At 49.3% G+C, this 24464-nt stretch overlaps 1 protein-coding gene across 2 annotated transcripts; it reads right to left on the reverse strand.

Moving 5' to 3' along the window:
- Positions 1 to 1244: 1244 nt before the first annotated feature.
- Positions 1245 to 22975, reverse strand: WBP11 (WW domain binding protein 11). 2 transcript variants are annotated; one of them, XM_082265072.1, is made up of 11 exons: positions 22873 to 22970; positions 18625 to 18656; positions 17129 to 17222; positions 12108 to 12304; positions 10750 to 10883; positions 8766 to 8965; positions 7254 to 7451; positions 6599 to 6703; positions 5446 to 5748; positions 3868 to 4041; positions 1245 to 1848 (listed from the first exon to the last, which is right to left on the reverse strand). In XM_082265072.1, exons 1-11 carry the CDS (start codon positions 22934 to 22936, stop codon positions 1415 to 1417), a joined length of 1935 nt encoding a protein of 644 aa, XP_082121198.1. In that variant the 5' UTR covers positions 22937 to 22970; the 3' UTR covers positions 1245 to 1414. The 2 variants fall into 2 exon arrangements, with proteins under 2 accessions (XP_082121198.1, XP_082121197.1); XM_082265071.1 differs by lacking the exon at positions 18625 to 18656 and having other exon boundaries at positions 1246 to 1848; positions 22841 to 22975.
- Between the last annotated feature and the right edge of the window lie 1489 nt (positions 22976 to 24464).

Genomic DNA, 24464 nt, shown 5'->3' on the forward strand with positions numbered 1-24464 from the left:
TCACACCCGGCTTTTTATTGCAGGCGTTTATTGGGCTTTTTTGTGGACGTGTTTGGAGGCAGGCATGACATCTGAACTTCTGTATAGGGGTATATATATATACACACACACTTATATGTATATATACACATACACACATATAGGTGTGAAAGTAGCGGAACCCTATGCCTGCGCTAATGAAATTATTTGCAGGCATATGGCTCCACTCCTATCACACCTATATATGTGTATGTGTATAAATACATATAAGTGTATGTGTATATATACCCCTATACAGAAGTTCAGATGTCATGCCTGCCTCCAAACACGTCCACAAAAAAGCCCAATAAACGGCTGCAACAAAAAGCCGGATGTGAAAATAGCGGAGCCCCATCCCTGCTCTACTGCAATTCTAATAGAAACGATCTTTTTTTTCTGGTTCTGGACATGCTACAGAGCTGAAACTTCACAGGTACACTTTTTAGACCCCCCAGACACTAAATCCAAAGAAATCTCATTTTTTTTTTCAATAATTTTTTCAATAATTGGCTATCAAAAATAAAAAATTTTAAGAACTTTTTTTTGTGTGATTCATAGTCCCTGGGGCATGACCCAGAACCCTAGGCACTTTTTAGGGACATTTATTGGGTTTTAGGGCTTCAAAATGGTGTTTTTTGATTACCGAAGTTCGGGTCCCATTGATTTCAATGGGGTTCTGGAATCCGAACCCGAACTTTCGGGAAGTTCGGGTGTTCTGGACGAACCAAACTTTTCAAAAGTTCGATCATCCCTACTCCTGACCTCCGAACCCTGCGTTACCTACTCCTGACCTCCGAACCCTGCGTTACCTACTCCTGACCTCCGAACCCTGCGTTACCTACTCCTGACCTCCGAACCCTGCGTTACCTACTCCTGACCTCCGAACCCAGCGTTACCTACTACTGACCTCTGAACCCTGCGTTACCTACTACTGACCTCTGAACCCTGCGTTACCTACTACTGACCTCTGAACCGTGGGTTACCTACTATGGACCTCTGAACCCTGTAAAACGGATCCTCCTTTTTGATGGGCCTTGCTGGGCTCCATGTTTTTGGGTAGATTTGCACCTCTCCAGTGCTGCCTATCGCTGCACAAAAGGCAACTGAATTTCAGGTCATAAAAGTGAAAAAACGAAGGGCAGCGTCCGCGGAATGAATGGAACTCACACAAGTTTATTACTCGCAGAACAATAAAAAAAGAAACCATGAAATGGGATTTCCCGGCCGGACACAATATGGAGTCACAGTAATGTAGACAAAATATAAGAATCATCTTCCCATCGGCACCCCTGGCCTGCAGACTGACGCTCTGGGCGCGTCTCCCCTCCCCCGGAACGGATGTCGCCGGGTAAACTTCTACATAAAAGTACATTTTACTACAAGTGAGGGATCGGCGTTACAGGAGCCCCTCCATCTCCTTCATGAACGCGTCGTACATATCGTCCTTGGTTTTCACCACCGCGTGTGATCCCAACTTGGGTCCCGCTTTGGGCACCGGCCGCGTCACCACTTCCTCCTCGGGTCTCTTCAGGGACTGAGCGGCGGTTGTGGTGGGTTTGTTCTCCCTGCGGACGCGGAGGGCGGTGGGGACGAAACGCGTAACTTCGGCTTTGGGGTTGGTGATCTGGGGTTTGGCGCTGATGGTTGCGGTGGCCTTCTTCTCAATGGTGGCCCCACTTTCGTCTGATTTGGGTCTCTGAATCAAGCTGGGAGGTGCACTCAGCACACCCGGGTTCGCCAGAGGGGTTGGTGGGTAGATGCCGGGGGGAGCAGTGCCAGGCGGAGGAACCATTGGGGGGCGCATCATAGGCCGGGGAGGAGGAGGCATTCCTGTAGGAGTAAAAGGAGAAAGGGACGTTAATAAAGTCATAACTTTACCTTGTAGCAAGTCCTCTCCTGTGTTGGAACACATCCCTAGTATCCCTCTAGACATGCATGTTCCTGATTAGTTGTGCAAGTGTAATCAAACACCTCAGTCACTGTACTGCGAAAGAACACATTCCCAACATCCCTTTAGATGTGCATTTTCCTGATTATTTGTGCAAGTGTAATCAAACATCTGTTGAGCAGATTGCACGGCTAAAGTCTACAGCACCCTGTGGTCAGCAAGGAGGACCATGCATGTCTAAAAAACAATTTGTGCTCTGTGGGGCTGGCGTCAGTCACTGTACTGTTGTTCTTGAGCATTAGATAAAAAGAAAACATCCCTAGCATCCCTTTAGAAGTGTATGTTAATGATTAGCTGTGCAATCTGCATATCAGTTGTTGGATTACCAGTGTAATCAAGCAAACGATGATCAGATTGCAGAGCATGCACGTCTAAAAAAATCTTTTGCTCCACCTTCTGTGTGTTCTTCGGGGTTGGCGTCAGTCACTGTACTGCCGTTTCCAAGCATTAGATCCCCAGCATCCCTTTAGACACGCATGTTCCTGATTAGCTGTGCAATTGTAATCAAGCAATGGATGAGCAGATTGCACAATTTAAGTATGCAGCACCCAGTGGTCAACAAGGAGGAGCATGCATATCTATATGGATGCTGGGGATGTCTTCTTCCATATAAGACTTATGCCCCGTACACACGTGCAGATTGTCGGCCGAAAAGATTCGGCCGATGACCGATCGGCCGATTTTCGGCTTGTTAGTATGATGCTTCCGACAGCCGACAGCGCACTTTCGGCCGAAAAGAATCTGTCATGCAAGCATTAAAATTTTTGTATGCCGACACCAGAGCGGTGGATTGTTCGCCAGTCAATACAGAATTCGGCCGACAGACCGCAGATTTGCAAGACTGGGCATGCTCAGAAAAGGAAAAACACAGGGAAAGTTAACCATCACATGACATCACTTCTGCAGTCGGCTGTAGTCAGCGGACAAAATTCTTGTGCAGTCTTTTGCACTTTTCAACAGACACCGACAGCCCTGGACATAAGACGGCCGTTTGTTAGGCCGACGATCTGCACGTGTGTACGAGGCATTAGACTCTTGAATGGGAAAGTTTAATTACAAGCACAGGCCAAACCAGCTGCTGACAAGGCCTGGACTTGTAATTACACTGGAAACCAGAATGACCCCCCTACCCAAACAATTCGTTTCTTGGCAGGCTGTCCCTTTATTTTCAAGCAACTGCGGAGTTAAGCTATGGAATAATTTCTTACAGAAGGGCCCCTCTACCCAACCAGAGGGGCCCCCCTACCCACCCACAGGGGCCCCCATACCCAACCACAGGGGCCCCTCTACCCAACCATACCCAACCAGAGGGGGCCACTACCCAATCAGAGGGGGCCACTACCCAACCAGAATGACCCCTACACAGTCATAACATTACAAGGTTCATTTGGTTTGTACTCCATTCACATTGTTTTTAACCAAGCCCTGATGAAGGGGACGTTTTGGACCCCCTGAAACATGTTGGCTGCTCTTTGGATTGTCCCCCTGACTTTCATTGGAATAAAGTGGTATCTGGAAGTCTTAACAGTGGTGTGGCACTTCAATTTCCAGTCGGAGCTCTGCTGTACAGGGATTGCAAGAGGCTGGCACCACATAAATGTACTTCCACTGCTTGTATTCATACTAATTACATTTATTAATGATTACAGAACTTCTTCTTTAATTTGGTGTCTTTTATATCTGCCAGCAGTTCAGCTTTAAATAATATTAAAGCCTTTTTTTGCAGCAGCATCCATACAGCTGTAAAATAATGAATGAATTATGTTGCCAATAGCTACTGCAAATATTCTCAGCTTCATACATAATGCTAGACACAGCATTACATCCTTTTAGAGCCACTGACAGGGAATAGTCAGCAACCGGCGTCCATCATAACACGTCACCTGAGAAAGAGGAGTTACCTGGAGGTGCTGGTGGGGGCAGGCGGGGTGGGGGGCCACGTGGAGGAGGACCTGGTGGTAAGCCTGGAGGTGGCCCTGGGGGAGGGCCAGGAGGTCGGCCCGGTGGAGGTCCTGGCGGTAACAGACGTGGTGGGGGGCCACGAAGACCCGGTGGTCTCAAGAATGGAGGCGCTCCTAAAACACAAATATGGGGTTCAGAGGAAGGATTAAACCACAGACAACAGTTGTGAGAACTGATAATTCTATATATAAAAAGAAAAAGGGTCAGAAAATATCAAACATTTATGGCTCATTCACTTTATTATTTACAGAACCAGAATGACTCCTACCCACCCAACCAGAATGACTCCTACCCACCCAACCAGAATGACTCCTACCCACCCAACCAGAATGGCACCTACCCAACCAAAATGACCCCTACCCACCCAACCAGGATGACTCCTACCCACCCAACCAGAATGACTCCTACCCACCCAACCAGAATGACTCCTAGCCACCCAACCAGAATGGCACCCACCCAACCAGAATGACTCCTAGCCACCCAACCAGAATGACTCCTAGCCACCCAACCAGAATGGCACCTACCCAACAAGAATGACTCCTACCCACCCAACCAGAATGGCGCCTACCCAACCAGAATGACTCCTACCCACCCAACCAGAATGACCCTTACCCACCCAACCAGAATGGCACCTACCCAACCAAAATGACCCCTACCCACCCAACCAGAATGACCCTTACCCACCCAACCAGAATGGCACCTACCCAACCAAAATGACCCCTACCCACCCAACCAGAATGACTCCTACCCAACCAGAATGACTCCTACCCACCCAACCAGAATGGCACCTACCCACCCCAACCAGAATGACTCCTACCCACCCAACCAGAATGGCACCTACCCAACCAGAATGGCACCTACCCACCCAACCAGCATGGCACCTACCCAACAAGAATGAATCCTACCCACCCAACCAGAATGGCACCCACCCAACCAGAATGACTCCTACCCACCCAACCAGAATGGCACCTACCCAACCAAAATGACCCCTACCCACCCAACCAGAATGACTCCTACCCACCCAACCAGAATGGCACCCACCCACCCATCCAGAATGGCACCCACCCAACCAGAATGACCCTTACCCACCCAACCAGAATGGCACCTACCCAACCAGAATGACTCCTACCCACCCAACCAGAATCTACATACTCTACTCTACTTTGGATCATGAAAGAGTGAGGCAGAGTGAGCCGTAGACACAGGAATTTTGTTTTATGATCTGTAGCACAGGCACAAGCGTTGGCAATGCTGCAGAGGATTGATGGACCAGCAGATCAGTGCCACCACTAACCAAGGAGAGGAAGTTGCTATATGGATAAACAGGTATATTCCTGAAAATTCAAATAATCAAAAGGCACACAATGGCTTCCCGCTTTACAAAGAGGACACTTACCTCGTACCTTCCCTAACCTCCTCTCCTTCACATATTACATTCAGCTGACTGCAGAACGGAACTCTTTAAAAGAAGAGAGACCTGTGATCTGTTCCTACAATCACCGGACCGAACGTATTACCTGGAGGCGGTCCAGGCGGCATTCCTGTAGGCGGTCCAGGAGGCCGTAGCGGTGGAACAGGCGGTGGACCAAGAGGAGGAGGTCCCGACATTATGGATGGCGGCATCTGCATCGGTGGGGGCGGGACGGTAACAGGCGGCGGTGCCGAAGACGCCTGTGCGGAGGAGGAGCTGGATTCTGTGCCCTCCCCTTTTGACTCTTCAGTCCGCTGCTCATTCTCCGGCTCAGACTCGTCCTCGGATGACGAGGGAGATGAATAATCTTCAGCTTCATGTTCATCGTCCTCCTCTGTCATCTCCTGACCTGCAAGAGTGAGAGACCCCCGGTCACATGACCTGCAGACCCGCATGGTGAAGATATTCAGTCATTAGGAGACATAATGCAGTCTAGAAGAAAATCCACTAATTTTATAATCATGTATGCTTGGCAGATATATCCTCCGCCAAAAACTAGGGTTATTGGCACTGTGCCAATAGGAAAAAAAATGCCCATAATGGCATGCTGCGTCCTATGACTCTAATGCAAAAATGCCCCGCCCCTTTAATTTCAATGCAAAAAAGCCCCTCTATGATTGATGCAAAAATGTGCCCCACATGACTTTGATGCAAAAATGCCCCCCCCCGACATTGATGCAAAAATGCCCCCCCCCCCTTGACTTCAATGCAACAAAAATGCCCCCTCCCCCCTTGACTTCAATGCAAAAATGCACACCCCCTTGATTTCAATGAAAAAACGTCCCCCTCTTGACTTCAATGCAAACCCCCCCCCCCCCCCGTTGGCTTCAATGTAAAAAACATTGGCCAAATTAAGTTTAACATTTTTTTTTAAAAAACTCTCCATTTCGGTTTGGTTTTTTGGCCAGGTGCATCCCCAATTTTCAGTTTAGATGCAGAATTTTTATTTCGGTTCACCATTACTTGGCAGGTTTGTGAGATCCCGGTCACATGACCGGTCAGAGTCACATAACTGGCTCTCCTCCAATGAGCCATACAATGCAGCCTGCATAGCCAATCAGAGTGTACCAGGGAGGAGGGAGTGCCCCTTATGGTGTACGGTGCCGGGAGGAATCCTTATGGCTATCGTTTCCCCACCAATTACAATCACCCGGCTTTGTTCATAACTGGAACTTATGGTAAAGATCAGAGTCACCTACCTGCCATCCGTAACATCATGGCCTGAAGGGGGGTGATGTCCTTCACCGACTTCTTCTTCCTCCTCTGGGTTTTATCTGAATTGTCAGAGAAGTGAACGTTGTGCCCTGAGGAGACAGAGACAGAGATGAGACCACACACAGACCCCGGGAGATCTGTATATAAGAGGAGACCACACACAGAGCACGAGAGATCTGTATATAAGATGAGACCACACACAGAGCACGAGAGATCTGTATATAAGATGAGACCACACACAGAGCACGAGAGATCTGTATATAAGATGAGACCACACACAGAGCACGAGAGATCTGTATATAAGATGAGACCACACACAGACCCCGGGAGATCTGTATATAAGATGAGACCACACACAGAGCACGAGAGATCTGTATATAAGATGAGACCACACACAGAGCACGAGAGATCTGTATATAAGATGAGACCACACACAGAGCACGAGAGATCTGTATATAAGATGAGACCACACACAGAGCACGAGAGATCTGTATATAAGATGAGACCACACACAGACCCCGGGAGATCTGTATATAAGATGAGACCACACACAGAGCCCGGGAGATCTGTATATAAGATGAGACCACACACAGAGCCCGGGAGATCTGTATATAAGATGATGACCGGTCCTCTTCTCACCTCCTTTCTTATCACCACCGCCACCTTTCTTCTCATCGTCCCGCTGGGCGTACTCCCCTTCATCCGTGTCCCGCCCATCCGACTGAATACTGTCACTGTCCTCATCGCTGCTCCCCTCCTCCTCCTTATCCTGCTCCATCTCATTGGGGTAACCCTCATCCTCACTGGAACTGGAGTCGTCGTGGCGACCTCGGTCACCTGCAAGGAACGCGGACAAGATGGAGAATGGCAGAAGTTACATACGATTGGGGGAAACATGGATCTACACACAAGATGAGGGCATTTTACAACAAAGTGCAGTTATATTTTTTGCCCACCTCCCCTGACCCGACCCCCCATCCCAGGCACTCCCCCGACCCCATCCCAGCTCCTCCCCTGAGCTGACCCCCCATCCCTTCCCCTGAGCCGACCCACCAATACAGCCCCTCCCCTGACCCCATCCCAGCCCCTCCCCTGACCCGACCCCCCATCCCAGGCCCTCCCGACCCCCATCCCAGTCCTTCCCCTGACCCGACCCCCCCATCCCAGCGCCTCCCCTGACCCGACCCCCCCATCCCAGCCCCTCCCCTGACCCGACCCCCCCCATCCCAGCCCCTCCCCTGACCCGACCCCCCCCATCCCAGCCCTTCCCCTGACCCAGCCCCCCCATCCCAGCCCCTCCCCTGACCCGACCCCCCATCCAGGCCCTTCCCCTGACCCGACCCCCCATCCCAGCCCTTCCCGACCCCCCCATCCCAGCCCCTCCCCTGACCCCCCCATCCCAGCCCCTCCCCTGACCCCCCATCCCAGCCCTTCCCCTGACCCCAACCCCCCATCCCAGCCCTTCCCCTGACCCCCCCATCCCAACCATTCCCCTGACCCGACCCCATCCCAGCCCCTCCCCTGACCCCCCCATCCCAGCCCTGACCCGACCCCCCCATCTCAGCCCCTCCCCTGACTCCCCCCATCCCAGCCCCTCCCCTGACCCTCATCCCAGCCCTTCCCCTGACCCGACCACCATTCCAGCCCTTCCCCTGACCCTCATCCCAGCCCCTCCCCTGACCCTACCCTCCTCCCAGCCCCTCCCCTGACCCGACCCTCCTCCCAGCCCCTCCCCTGACCCGACCCTCCTCCCAGCCCCTCCCCTGACCCTCCTCCCAGCACCTCCCCTGACCCGGCCCCCATCCCAGCCCTTCCCCTGACCCGACCCCCCATCCGAGCCCCTCCCTTGACCCGACCCTCCTCCCAACCCCTCCCCTGACCCGACCCCCAGCCCTTCCCCTGACCCAGCCCCCATCCCATCCCTTCCCCTGACTCGACCCCCCATCCCTTTCCGACCCGACCCCCCCATCCCAGCCCTTCCCTTGACCCGACCCCCCATTCCAGCCCTTCCCCTGACCCGACCCCCCATTCCAGCCCTTCCCCTGACCCGACCCCCCATTCCAGCCCTTCCCCTGACCCGACGCCCCCATCCCTTCCCTTGACCCGACCCCCCATACCAGCCCTTTCCCTGACCCGACCCCCCATCCTCACCTCTATCAGGGCTGTATCTCACATCGTCATCCTTCTTCCTCATAATGTTGTCCAAAGCAAAGCCCACTTTCCTCCCGTACATCTGCAGGACCTGGGGTGGGGGAGGACCTAGGGGCGGCCCAGGGGGTTTCTTGCCGGGTGGTAAGCGAGGAACGCCGTGCCCTGGTGGATAGGTCACAGATACGCCACGCCCCTGAGGTCTGCAAATAATATACATTTATAGACATGGCATACAAATCAGGAAGGGGGAGGGGCATTTATAATGTAGCTGTCAGAAGATTTCTGAGAGCTACAACCTACCGCTTAAATGGTCAGTAAAGCAAAAATGTTTTTTTATCTGTTTGTATTGTATTATCAATGTTTCTTCCATTACTGTATTCTTAGAGAGTAAATGCCTGGTTGATCCTATAATTTCCCACTATTTCCTTGTTCAGAGGGGCAACGCTATACCAGCCGATCCTCCATTTGTGCTGCTACTCACACGGCGCATGCTCCTCTGGGTGAAAGCCATACTCTGCCCAAGAGTTATATGAAAGAACACACCCCTGGGGTCCCTTTAGACGTGCATGCTCCTTACTACTGGCCACTGGATGTTGCAAACATTAGCTATGCAATCTGTTCCAGAAGCAGGTCTGATGGATTGCAATCAAGCAACTGATCAGCAGATTGCAAAGCTAAGGTATACATACACCACCCAGTGGCCAGCAGGGAGAAGCATAAACATCTAAAAGGGACCCCAGGGATGTGTTCTTTTATATAACACTTGGGCAGAGTACGGCTAAGGGGATGCCAGGGATGTTTTTTTTTTTTTTTTTTTTCTTCATTTAAAGCTCAACAGAGCTTCAGTATAAACTTAAAAATAAAATCTCCCTAAGTCAGGTTTTCAGCACCGCCTGAATTCTTCTTTGCAGGACTAATTCAGCCGCTGTCTGCTGAAAACGGGTCACAGGAGTGCAAAACGAACTGCAATCCTGTAATCCATAGGAAGCCAGGTAAGCTTTCCCCGTACTTCTCCTTTAACTACTTAAGCCCCGGAAGATTTTACCCCCTTCCTGACCAGGGCCTATTTTGGGATTCGGCACTGCGTGACTTTAATGGACAATTGCGCGGTCGTGCAACGCTGTACCTAAACAAATTTGGCGTCCTTTTTTCCCCCCACAAACAGAGCTTTCTTTTGGTGGTATTTGATCACCTGTGCGATTTTTACTTTTTGCGCTATAAACAAAAAAAGAGCGATATTTTGAAAAAATAACAATATTTTTCACATTTTTTATATGAAATTCCCCAAAAAAAATGTAAAAATCAAAATTTTTTTAACATTTTAGGCCAATTTGTTTTATGCTACCTATGTTTGGTAAAATGACACTGGCAGTGAAGGGGTTAACTGTGTCCTAGGGGCGTGTTTCTAACTGTGATTGGCTGTGGCTTGATGTGTAAGAACAGAGATCAACGATCCTACATAGTAGAACCCGTATGATCACCATTCTTACACAGGGGAGACTGAAAGGCGGCTTTGTTTACACTAGTTGCCCGCCTTTCTCCTGCCGTCACGGACAATCGCAAGTGACCGGCGGACATCGGGTCCGCCGGACACACGCGCGGGAGGGGTCCGTGACCGAGCGGGAGCGCGCATCCGGTGGCGCGCGCTCGCTCCCAAAACCCTCACAGGCTAGCGATGTAGACCTACGTCTATAGAAGCACTTTGGCAGGCCGAGGTGTGTAAGATGGGGTAAAATACAGGGGACGGGGTAAAATATGGGGGGCAGGGTGGGGGACGGGATAAAATATGAGGGGACGGGGTAAAATATGAGGGGACGGGGTAAAATATGAGGGGACGGGGTAAAATACGGGGGGGACGGGGTAAAATACGGGGGGACGGGGCAAAATATGGGGGGACGGGGCAAAATATGGGGGGACGGGGTGCGTATTGCAGAGATGGCAGCCTATAATCCAAGAAGACATTTAAATTAAAGTCTCATCTTACCCGTAAGCGGAGGTCTTCTTCAGAATGGAGGGCGGCTGAGTCCCAGGAAGAGGAATGTCTTGGATGAGAATGTTGGAAGGAGCGTGAGGAAGATCAGGCAGCGGAATACTCTCAACCTCCACATGCTGAGCGTTCTGCACCAACACACAACACAAATCACATTACTGGCCAGACAGTGTACTGCAACTATCAAACATGGCGGAGTGCGGTGCAACTATCCAACATGGCGGAGTGTACTGCAACTATCCAACATGGCGGACAGGTTTATATAGGAGCTCAGGGTGGTGATATAGAGTACATAGAGAGGCGTCCCAATACTTTTGGTAATATAGTGTATATAGAGAGGGGTCCCACTACTTTTGGTAATATAGTGTATATAGAGAGGCGTCCCAATACTTTTGGTGATATAGTGTACATAGAGAGGTGTCCCAATACTTTTGGTAATATAGTGTACATAGAGAGGCGTCCCAATACTTTTGGTAATATAGTGTATATAGAGAGGGGTCCCAATACTTTTGGTAATATAGTGTATATAGAGAGGTGTCCCAATACTTTTGGTGATATAGTGTATATAGAGAGGCGTCCCAATACTTTTGGTAATATAGTGTATATAGAGAGGCGTCCCAATACTTTTGGTAATATAGTGTATATAGAGAGGGGTCCCAATACTTTTGGTAATATAGTGTATATAGAGAGGTGTCCCAATACTTTTGGTGATATAGTGTATATAGAGAGGCGTCCCAATACTTTTGGTAATATAGTGTATATGGAGAGGCGTCCCAATACTTTTGGTAATATAGTGTATACAGAGAGGCGTCCCAATACTTTTGGTAATATAGTGTAGATAGAGAGGCGTCCCAATACATTTGGTAATATAGTGTATATAGAGAGGTGTCCCAATACTTTTGGTAATATAGTGTATATAGAGAGGCGTCCCAATACTTTTGGTAATATAGTGTATATAGAGAGGCTTCCCAATACTTTTGGTAATATAGTGTATATAGAGAGGCGTCCCAATACTTTTGGTAATATAGTGTATACAGAGAGGCGTCCCAATACTTTTGGTAATATAGTGTATACAGAGAGGCGTCCCAATACTTTTGGTAATATAGTGTAGATAGAGAGGCTTCCCAATACTTTTGGTAATATAGTGTATATAGAGAGACGTCCCAATACTTTTGGTAATATAGTGTATATAGAGAGACGTCCCAATACTTTTGGTAATATAGTGTAGATAGAGAGGCTTCCCAATACTTTTGGTAATATAGTGTATATAGAGAGGCGTCCCAATACTTTTGGTAATATGGTGTATTTCACATAGTTCTGTAGATGATTGGCTGGAGGTCGCTGGGTCTTACCTTGACAGCATCGAAGTACTGGCTGAGCTGGGACCTCTTGTGTTCGTACTCCAGCTCTATCTTGCGCAGCTCTTTGTAGGTCTCGGGGTTCTCCTTCTCATACAGACGCAGAATTCGCTCGAAGGTTTCCCTCAGCTTCTTCCTCTTGTCTTTAAGGACTTTCTCGTTGAGCTGCGGCTGCTGGACGGGGTTGAATTCTGCGGAAAGATCGAGTCGGTAGATTTCAGTCCACACATCACTAGAATAACAAAAGTGTTCCAATGAAAATTCTATTGAACGTAGAAACAACGGTCAATGTGTAGCTATGCCACAGGGGTCACCGATAGAAGGTTACAGGTGGGCCCAGGTCAGTGGGGGGGGGGGGGGTGGGTTCTGCCTGGCAGGAGATGCCTGTGGCTGCCCCAAATGCAGCGTCCACAGCTCGTTTTGGGGACCCCTGGAGTTGGGGGACAAGTTCCATCGCTGTCACTCCTCAGTGACCGCCGGGATGCCCACATCACCATGTTGGTCAGTGGCGTGGCCTCAGTTTTAGCCCAGAAAAGTTCAAGCTGCCAGCCCATGTGACTGGTGGTAATTGTGATGGGAGTCACTTTGGTTGGGGGGCCCATGGAACCCAGAATCCCTCTCTCAGCCCCCTGGGCCCCTCCTATGTGTAAGTCACCCTGTGTCTATTAGGGGTACAGGGTGGCCAAGGAAACAATGGACTTAATGGACACAGAATATGGTTTGGATTACTCAAATGGGACAGTAATATTTGTCAACAATATATCTCAAAGAACCTATGAAGACTCTGGGACTCCAGCCCTAGGATCCATGTTAAAGGTCTAGCTGCCTATTGCCAATAAGAGACGGCTTCACACAGTCAGACTCCTAGCAGATGCAAATATAAGCTGAACCACCTGTCTACCAAACATTGTTGATTGTGCTAATTAACTCACCTATTGTCTACTGCAGAATCTGTGTTTATACTTAGGGTAATGTGTAATGTATTTTGTTTTATCTTTGTTGCAGTGCTGAGTTAATTACCATGGTAATTATAAAATTGTCTGGGTCTGCATTCACATATTGTTTCTGTCCAGATGGCTAGATAATTAGTTCAGGTTAATTCTATTTCATCTGCATAGGATAATGTAATCAGGCACCTGACCTGGTGGGGAAATGTGAATGCAGACCCAGACAATTTTTATAATTACCATGGTAATTAACTCAGCACTGCAACAAAGCTAAAACAAAATACATTACACATTACCTTAAGTATAAACACAGATTCTGCAGTAGACAATAGGTGAGTTAATTAGCACAATCAAAAATGTGTGGAAGACAGGTGGTTCAGCTTATATTCGCATCTGCTAGGAGTCTGACTGTGTGAAGCCGTCTCTTATTGGCAATAGGCAGCTAGACCTTTAACATGGATCCTAGGGCTAGAGCCCCAGAGTCTTCATATATTCCTTGAGGTTCCAGAACTTATACAAGCTATTCTCGGCTAGCTTTGTATGGGGGGGCGGCTAAATTGTCTGATATCTATGTTTAAGACTGAAGGAATCAGTATTCTGACAGATGCCCACAAGCACAGTGTGGGTCGCGGTTCTGTTACAGTGATCCTCTACTAAAGGCTCCCCCACAAGGACGGCAGCTTCATTGTGTCCAAAGCTGAGGAATTTCTGCCGCCTAGGCTGCACCGGGCCCCAGGATTTCCAATGGTGGCCCTAATCGCTGCACAAACTACTCTGCAGGCACTGCAGAACTTTTTTCTTTGCCAACTTGCAGCCTCCGGCAAAACATTTCTACAAACTTCTGAGGGAGATTTACTAAAACTGGTGCACACAGTTCAGTGCAGCTGTGCAAAGAAACCAATCAGCTTCCAGCTTCAGCTCTCAATAAAATTTTGACAATAAAACCTGGAAGCCGATTTGTTACTAGAGAGAGCTGCACCAGATTCTGCATGCTCCAGCTTTATTAACCACTTGCCGACCGTCGCACGACTATCTACATCGGCAGTCAGCCCCTCACAGGCAAAGCGACGTAGGTCTACGTCGCTAGCCTGTGAGGGTCTAGGGAGCGAGCGCGCGCCGCCGGAGGCACGCTCCCGCGTGGTCACGGACCCCCCCCCGCGCGTGTGACCGGCGGACCCGATGTCCGCCGGTCACTCTGCGATCGGCGGGGGAGAGGGAGAAAGTCAGGTGGCTTGTGTAAACAAGCTGCCTGTCATTCTCCCCTGTGTATGAAGGATGATCATACGGTTCTACTATGTAGGACCGTTGATCACTGTTCATACATCTGAAGCCACAGCCAATCACAGTAGAAAGCACGCCCCTAGGGACACACATAGCCCCTCCCTTTAAAAAAAAGTTGACCCCTTCACTGCCAGTGTATTTTTACAGTAACAGTGCATATATATAGCACTGATTACTGTAGAAAATGTCACTGGTAACCCCAAAAGTGTCAAAAATGTCAGTCAAGGGTCCGATCTGTCCGCCCCAATGTCGCAGTACCGCAAAAAAAAAATCGCAGATCGCCGCCATTACGTGTTCAAAAAAAAAAAAACAACAAAAATGACAAAAATCTTTCTCTTTGTTAGTAAACGCGATAACTTTTGTGCAAACCAATCAAAATACGATTTTTGCGATTTTTTTTTACCAAACATATGTAGCATAAAACAAATTGGCCTAAAATGTTAAAAAAATTTAGATTTTTACATTTTTTTGGGGAATTTCATGTAAAAAAATGTGAAAAATATTGTTATTTTTGCAAAATTGTCGCTCTTTTTTTGTTTATAGCGCATGATCAAAAAATCGCACAGGTGATCAAATACCACCAAAAGAAAGCTCTGTTTGTGGGAAAAAAAAGGACGCCAAATTCGTTTGGGTACAGCGTCGCACGACCGCACAATTGTCCGTTAAAGTCACACAGTGCCGAATCGCAAAATACCCCCTGGTTAGGAAGGGGGTAAAATCTTCCGGGGCTTAAGTGGTTAAAGAGGAAGTAAACCCTCCTCTGACACTTTTACCTATAGGTACTGTAAATATCTCCTAATCATGTACCGTTTAGGAGATATTTACCTTACATGCAGCCAGTGACATCACTGGCGCATTCGTTCTGAAGGCCGCTCGTGCCGTTCCTTCAGAGCCCCATGCCGTTACCGTCGGGTGCCGCGCGCATGCGCAGGAGTGACGTCATCGCGGCTCCAGCCAATCAGATGGCCGGATGCCGCAAACCCGGAAGAAGGACATGTCACCCATGAGACAGGTGAGCGGTCGGCACTTCTGGGCTTCGTTCTAAAGTATTTCATAATGAGCTAGTATGCGATGCATACTAGCTCATTATGTGTTTTTCTTTCAGGTGTTCGTTTTTTAAAAATTTGGAGGTTTACAGCCTCTTTAAATCTCCCCCAATTGATCAGCAGATGTAGTAGATCAACTGTGCAGCCAACTCGAAAAGCTGACAAATCTGGGAAGATATAAAACACACAAATCAATGCAGCTCTGGATCCATCATTACTAGAACCCGTTACCGACCGACCGACCGCCTACCGCAGATTTACTGTGACAGGCAGCCGCTCCTGGGCAAAGCGATGTAGGTATACGTTGCTCGCTCTCAGGAGGATAGGGGGCGAGCACACGCCACCCGCGGCGTTCCCCCGCTTCTCAGCGGAGAAGCCGATGCGTGTGTCAGACGGCTCCGATTGCCATCTGACACCCGCGATCGCTCCCCGCTGAGAGAGAAGGACGGTCGGATGTTGTAAACACAGCTGACCATTCTTCTCCCTGGAATGATCATAGAGCCCATGTGTGACGGGAGTCACTTTGGGCATGGGGGTTGTGGACCCCAAATTCCTTTAGAGAGGTCAGGGGGCACCATGCCCAGCCTTATGGGGTTCTCTTATGTTTAAGTCACCCTGCATCTGTTATGGATGCAGGGTGACCGGGAGGGTGGTGAACACTGAAAATATGGTTTGGACTACTACAAATGGGTCAGTCAGTCAGGAATAATGTCTCCCTTGTAATATGACGATTTTATTCCCTGTCCAGTATGAGGTCTCTGACCAGGAAGTCCAACTCCTAATATGGTCATTCCAGGAAGTTCAATGTGGAGACGGGCTGGCTAACAATGTTGCTTTTCGTCTGAGGTGGCTTTCCATTCACCTATTGTCGGGTGTGCTAATGAACTCACCTGTTGTCTGCTAAGGGAGGTATTGACACTCAGAGTAATGTGTATTGGGGGCTCATTAGGGAACCATTGTTCTGTGTCTGACTATTGTGTACATTGATTGCCCCCTGGGGCTTCTGTCTCCTTGCACATGGCAGTGCTTCTGGTCAAGCTATCTGACCAATCCCTCTTGACTCATTTTCAAGTCCTCATTTGCATGGCTAAAGAGGACCTGAATGGGAACTGCCGGTACTTTGCAATTGACCAATGGGAGGGCGGTTGTTGGGGACAGGATGTTCCAAATTTTGCATAAAAGTGTGCTATGTACTTCCAATAAATTGTCTTCCTGTTTGAACTTACATACAGCCTTGCCTGGCGTTTGTTCTAATGGATTCCGGACGGCACATAGCTGTATTTCGGATCCCGGATCCTTGGTTGACCGAACCTTCAGATGTTGCGATCTGCAAGCTGACTCACTAGAAACACAGGAGTGTCGGGAGAGCGGACAGAGCGAGCAAGGGTCTCATCACATTAAATTCCCAAAGTGACTCCCGTCACACCATGTGATCCTTCTATATAGGATCACAGGTCTCTATGATAATTTCACAAGCCACGCCCCCCCTCACCGTTAGAATCACTCCCCTAGGCTCACATTTAACCCTTGATCACCCATGTTAACCTCTTCCCTGCCAGTGTCATTATTACAGTGACAGTGCATATTTTTAGCACTGATTACTGTAGTCACTGGTACCCCCAAAAGTGTCAAAAATGTCAGTTAGGGGTCCGATCTGTCTGCCGCAATGTCGCAGTAAAAAAAAAAATCCCAGATCGCCGCCATTACTAGTAAAAAAAACTGTAAGGTTCTATAATCTCACCCATCTCGTCCAGTTTCTCCATGTCTCGGATGATCTGTTTGGGATCTTTCATCTTCAGCACCGCCGCCCTCACCATCATTCGCTGCTTCTTGTTCTGGAAAACATTTATGAAATACGGTCAGCAGAGCCACACATACAGAACCTTCCTCTGAAACCGCAGGTACAGGTATAACGGGGACAGCGAGCCGTATAAAGAAGGGTTTCTCCACCGGGGTTCAGTGAGAGCTCCCCGGGGGATACGACACCTCCGTCATTTATAGATGATTCCTATCCACCCAACAATGGCTCCAATGAATGAGGGGTTTCTCAGGTGTAAAAAGGGCTCAGAAAAGCTAGTGTGGGTGGGGTAGGCAGGGGGGTCGCGCAGTGTCCAGTGTGCAGGAGGTCGGCAGCGTGGGGTATACAGGAGGTCGGCAGCGTGGGGTAATCAGGAGGTCGGCAGCGTGGGGTATACAGGAGGTCGCCAGCGTGGGGTATACAGGAGGTCGCCAGCGTGGGGTATACAGGAGGTCGCCAGCGTGGGGTATACAGGAGGTCGCCAGCGTGGGGTATACAGGAGGTCGCCAGCGTGGGGTATACAGGAGGTCGCCAGCGTGGGGTATACAGGAGGTCGCCAGTGTGGGGTATACAGGAGGTCGCCAGTGTGGGGTATACAGGAGGTCGCCAGTGTGGGGTATACAGGTTGGCAGTGTCCAGTATACAGGAGGTCGGCAGTGTTCAGTATACAGGAGGTTGGAGGTGTCGAGGATACAGGAGGTGTCGAGGATACAGGAGGTTGGAGGTGTCGAGGATACAGGAGGTTGGAGGTGTCGAGGATACAGGAGGTGTCGAGGATACAGGAGGTGTCGAGGATACAGGAGGTGTCGAGGATACAGGAGGTGTCGAGGATACAGGAGGTGTCGAGGATACAGGAGGTTGGAGGTGTCGGGGATACAGGAGGTTGGAGGTGTCGGGGATACAGGAGGTTGGAGGTGTCGAGGATACAGGAGGTTGGAGGTGTCGAGGATACAGGAGGTTGGAGGTGTCGAGGATACAGGAGGTTGGAGGTGTCGAGGATACAGGAGGTTGGAGGTGTCGAGGATACAGGAGGTTGGAGGTGTCGAGGATACAGGAGGTTGGAGGTGTCGAGGATACAGGAGGTTGGAGGTGTCGAGGATACAGGAGGTGTCGAGGATACAGGAGGATGGAGGTGTCGAGGATACAGGAGGTTGGAGGTGTCGAGGATACAGGAGGTTGGAGGTGTCGAGGATACAGGAGGTTGGAGGTGTCGAGGATACAGGAGGTTGGAGGTGTCGAGGATACAGGAGGTTGGAGGTGTCGAGGATACAGGAGGTTGGAGGGATCGAGGATACAGGAGGTTGGAGGTGTTGAGGATACAGGAGGTTGGAGGTGTTGAGGATACAGGAGGTTGGAGGTGTCGAGGATACAGGAGGTTGGCGGTGTCGAGGATACAGGAGGTTGGAGGTGTTGAGGATACAGGAGGTTGGAGGTCTCACCTTCTTCAGCTCCCTCTTCCTGGCCTCCTTCCCTGCACAGAACACAGCACAGTGATCAGTATATACAGAACACACAGAGAAATCTCCCCCGCCTCCCCCATCCTCAGTAAATCACACTTCCATATCGTACCTCCAATCTAAACTTTCCCCGGGTTTACGTCTTTCTAAAAGTTATTTTCATTCTTCTTCTATCTGCCGCTCTGAAGGCAAAGTTCCCCTTCCCAGTAAAATTCCCCATGTACCCCCCTGACAGGTTCATTGTCTGTATTTTTATTGTTTTCCTTTTGTACTTTGTGAGGTTTCTTTGTGTGAAAACTCAATAAACATATCTTAAAAAATAAAAACTTCCCAGGTATTGAATTGTCCCCAGCAAAATAAAAATCACTTCCCTGTCCTATCTGTGGGCTGTGGGCGTCCTCCTCCAAGCCTGCCGGAAAAACTCCTAATGAGTGCGCCCCCCCCGTCCCGTCCCGTCTAGTTACCAGAGTATGTCACGTGTGCCCACCCCCCCCCCCCACACACACACACACACTGCAGGAACGAGTACTATGCCAGGTTCAAACCCCACGCATGCGCAGTGCACTCTCCTCCTCTGTCACAGCGGTGGGGGGGGGGGGTGGAGGGATAGGGACAGCGCACTGCACAAATTGGAAGGTGTAATGAGGCGCTACTACTCTGCCATAAGCTTAAATGTGGACGTTACGTCTGGAGTCGCCAACGTTTCGTCATCAAAAGACGTCGTCTGGGCGTGATGACGAAACGTTGGCGACTCCAGACGTAACGTCCACACGCCCCCTTACAGAGCCGGCTGTTTATCATTCTATGCTACTTTTGGATACCCGCGGGACGCCGCGACTTGATCCACGAACAACTTATTGTTCATGCCTGTTATATGCCTTCATATTGTGAGTGGATCTTTTAAATAAATTTTGCCTTTATACATTACGGGATTACGCTATGGGCCTCTATTTCCTTCTGCATATTCATGTATGTATGACGGAGTAACTAAGGAGTGCCTGAACTTGACATCCACTGACCACACTGGTATAACAACTTGCTGGGAGAGGCTGGCTCATTCAATTGAGTAGCCACGGAGTTTTGGTAAGCTGCTTGCCTTACTTGTGCTCAGAGGTGTCCCCATCTTACACTTTTCCCTGGTGTCACCGGAAGGAGTTTTTTGTCAACATTCTGCATGTGGATTTATTTTATTTTATTTGCACCAATTTCTGGGACTGTAATCATTGCTTTGATTACCCCTCTTACGCCTTTGTGGTCTTCCCACTGTTTCACTAAAATATTGATTTTTTCATTTATGTTTAGCGCTGCACTTTTTGGAAATATTGTGTTTATGGATCACTGTTAGTTGATTTTGTGCCAGCTGCTTGTATTTTATTCACCGTCACTTATTTTGCTCATTTTTAGCGCGGAAATATTTATTTTTTGTTTATAGTAGCGCCTCATTGCACCTTCCAATTCCTAATTAGCCTACACTGTACTTAAAGCGGAGTTCCGGCCTCAATTTTAGTAATGGGACCACATACAAAACTTTAGTAATGAAAACGGTATTATAAGTAGTAATCAGCATGGATTCATGAAAATTCATTCTTGCCAAACCAATCTATTAACCTTCTACGATGAAGTGAGCTGCCACCTAGATAAAGGTAAGCCTGTGGATGTGGTGTATCTGGACTTTGCAAAGGCCTTTGACACCGTTCCCCACAAACGCTTACTGTACAAACTAAGGAAGGTAGGTATGGATCATAAGGTGAGTACCTGGATAGAGAACTGGCTCCAGGGGAGAGTCCAGAGGGTGGTGATTAATGGGGAGTACTCGGATTGGGCGGGTGTGGAAAGTGATGTCCCCCAAGGATCTATCCTGGGACCAATCCTGTTTAATTTATTCATAAATGATCTAGAGGAGGGGATATCTAGTACAATCTCAGTATTTGCGGATGATACTAAACTAGGCATGCCAATATCTTCTATGCAGGATGTGGAAACCTTACAAGCGGACCTGAACAAAATAACGGGGGGGGGGGGGGGGGCAACTACATGGCAGATGAGGTTTAATGTTGAAAAATGTAAAGTAATGCACTTGGGGGCCAGAAACCAGAAAGCAAGCTACTCACTAGGGGGGGTACCTCTGGGTGAGTCTAGGATGGAAAGGGACCTGGGGGTACTGGTAGACAACAGGCTTGGCAGTGGCATGCAATGCCAAGCCGCTGCAAGCAAAGCCAACAGAATACTGGGATGTATAAAAAAGGGGATTCACTCCAGAAATAAAGAGATTATTCTCCCACTCTACAAGACTCTGGTCCGGCCACATCTGGAGTATGCTGTCCAGTTCTGGGCACCGGTCCTCAGGAAGGATGTGCTGGGACTGGAGAGAGTCCAGAGAAGGGCAACAAAAATAATTAGGGGAATGGAGGACATCAGCTATGAGGAAAGACTAGAAAGACTACAAGCACTGAACTTATTCTCTCTGGAGAAGAGACGATTGAGGGGGGATATGATATCAATGTACAAATACTGTACTGGTGACCTGAGCATAAGGAACAAACTATTCAGAGTAAGGGAATACAATAAGACACGTGGCCACTCACTAAAACTAGAGGAAAGGCGGTTTAACCTTAAAGTGCGTAAGGGGTTCTTCACTGTCAGAGCAGTAAGGATGTGGAATTCTCTTCCACAAGCAGTGGTATCAGCACGGAGCATTGATAGTTTCAAAAAACTATTCGATGGACACCTTAAAGACCACAACATACAGGGGTATACAATGTACAACATACAGGGGTATACAATGTACAACATACAGGGGTATACAATGTACAACATACAGGGGGTATACAATGTACAACATACAGGGGTATACAATGTACAACATACAGGGGGTATACAATGTACAACATACAGGGGGTATACAATGTACAACATACAGGGGGTATACAATGTACAACATACAGGGGGTATACAATGTACAACATACAGGGGTATACAATGTACAACATACAGGGGGTATACAATGTACAACATACAGGGGGTATACAATGTACAACATACAGGGGTATACAATGTACAACATACAGGGGTACACAATGTACAACATACAGGGGTACACAATGTACAACATACAGGGGGTATACAATGTACAACATACAGGGGTATACAATGTACAACATACAGGGGTATACAATGTACAACATACAGGGGGTATACAATGTACAACATACAGGGGTATACAATGTACAACATACAGGGGTATACAATGTACAACATACAGGGGTATACAATGTACAACATACAGGGGTATACAATGTACAACATACAGGGGTATACAATGTATGGTTAAAAGCAAACACACACACACATCATAGGTTGAACTGGATGGACTGATGTCTTTTTTCAACCTCACAAACTATGTAACTATGTAATTTTGGGCCATCAGCTTGCTAAGTGCCACCTGAAAAAGAAATGGATGCTCCCAATTTTTTTTTTGGTCACTTACCTTGTTATAGAAGAAAATATACTCACCTTCCTTCCACTTCCTCCCTCTGCGGCCGCAGCCCGCGCCGTCACTTCCTCTTTGCATTGATTCCTGGGAGCTGAACGTCATCGCTCCCAGGAATCAATGGGCCTGCACCGGCCCCGCTCGTCACTTCCGGTGCGAAAGTGACGAGCGGGGCCGGTGCAGTGCATTCTGGGAGAAGAGGACACGGAAGAGGACGCTCCGGCTTCAGCTGCCCACACCTGAGAAATGGCAGCGCTGGAGAAGAAATTTTCAAGGTAAGTATTTCTTCTAAAAAGGTAAGTGCGACCCAGGACAATACAGAGGCTATCCATTGTGGAATGTACTAACCCTGACTGTCCCGGGGGTATTTTTATCTAAAATTTGACCCCCGAGGCCGGAACTCCGCTTTAAATTGAAGACAGCTCTACACCACACGGTATTATATTGTAAAGGGAGGCGCCATTACTCCTTACATCAGGGGGTCTTCAAAACTATGGCCCTCCAGTTGTTCAGGAACTACAATTCCCATCATGCCTAGTCATGTCTGTGAACGTCAAGAGTTTTACAATGCCTCATGGGATGTGTAGTTGCCCAACAGCTGGAGGGCCGTAGTTTGAGGATCCCTGCCTTACACTATCCCACACTGCACAAACTGGCGCATCTCTGCTGACCCCGAGGCGTCCATGTGACTTCCAATACAATTATTACATTGTCCCGGTGCCGGGTGGTGTAATACTCACGGGCTTGGTCGGTGGGGTTCATAAACTTCCCACTCTTGGTGGAAGATGTGGATCTCCGCCCCATGGTTTCCGAGTTCTTCTACCTTCCCACCGAGAAATAAAATAAAAGGGGAACCTGAAACATCAAAAGAAAATCACGAGATGTTAAAGTGATTGTAACAAAAAAATTATTTTTTTTCTTTTTTTGTATACAATGGGGATGGAGGGGAACCCAATAACAGCATTTTAAAACCATTTTATTTTTATTTCTATTTATTATAAATTTTATTATTTATATTTATTATTATTATTTATATTTAAAGTGATAGTAAAGTATTGTTTTTAATAAAAAAAACATGTTATACTTCCTCCTCTATGCAGTAGTTTTGCACAGAGCAGCCTGGATCCTCCTCTTCTCAGGTCTCTTCATTGCTCCTGGCCCCTCCCTCCTGTCGAGTGCTCCCATAGCAAGCAGCTTACTATTGGGGCACCCGAGCCGACACCATTCAGACACCGGGCTGCCGTTCCGCACAGCCCCCTCTCTCTCCTGATTGGAAATAACTTTGATTGACAGCTGCGGGAGCCAAACGGAAGACGGACCGAGGGAGGGACGGAGGGAGGGGAGGGGAGGAGAGACTGACGGAGGGAGGGACGGAGGGAGGGGAGGAGAGACTGACGGAGGGAGGGGAGGGGAGGAGAGACTGACGGACCGAGGGAGGGGTGGAGAGACTGACGGACCGAGGGAGGGGTGGAGAGACTGACGGACCGAGGGAGGGGTGGAGAGACTGACGGACCGAGGGAGGGGTGGAGAGACTGACGGACCGAGGGAGGGGTGGAGAGACTGACGGACCGAGGGAGGGGTGGAGAGACTGACGGACCGAGGGAGGGGTGGAGAGACTGACGGACCGAGGGAGGGGTGGAGAGACTGACGGACCGAGGGAGGGGTGGAGAGACTGACGGACCGAGGGAGGGGTGGAGAGACTGACGGACCGAGGGAGGGGTGGAGAGACTGACGAACCGAGGGAGGGGGGCAGGGGGGGGACACGGAAGCACGGGGGGGTGGAGACTCGGAAGCACGGGGGGGTGGAGACACGGAAGCACGGGGGGGTGGAGACACGGAAGCACGGGGGGGTGGAGACACGGAAGCACGGGGGGGTGGAGACACGGAAGCACGGGGGGGTGGAGACACGGAAGCACGGGGGGGGGGAACACGGAAGCAGGGGGGGTGGAGACACGGAAGCAGGGGGGGGTGGAGACATGGAAGCAGGGGGGTTGGAGACATGGAAGCAGGGGGGTTGGAGACACGGAAGCAGGGGGGGGGGAACACGGAAGCAGGGGGGGGGGAACACGGAAGCAGGGGGGGTGGAGACACGGAAGCAGGGGGGTTGGAGACACGGAAGCAGGGGGGGGGACACGGAAGCAGGGGGGGGGACACGGAAGCAGGGGGGGTGGAGACACGGAAGCAGGGGGGGGGGAACACGGAAGCAAGGGGGGGTGGAGACATGGAAGCAGGGGGGGTGGAGACACGGACGGAGGGGGGTGGGGACACAAATGGAATGAAATAGTATATTTTCCTCTATGGGGCTCGGAGTGGGCGTGGTTTCACTGTCATT

The sequence above is a fragment of the Pelophylax lessonae genome (assembly GCF_965119305.1).
Source record: "Pelophylax lessonae genome assembly, chromosome: 8".
Classification (NCBI taxonomy): domain Eukaryota; kingdom Metazoa; phylum Chordata; class Amphibia; order Anura; family Ranidae; genus Pelophylax; species Pelophylax lessonae.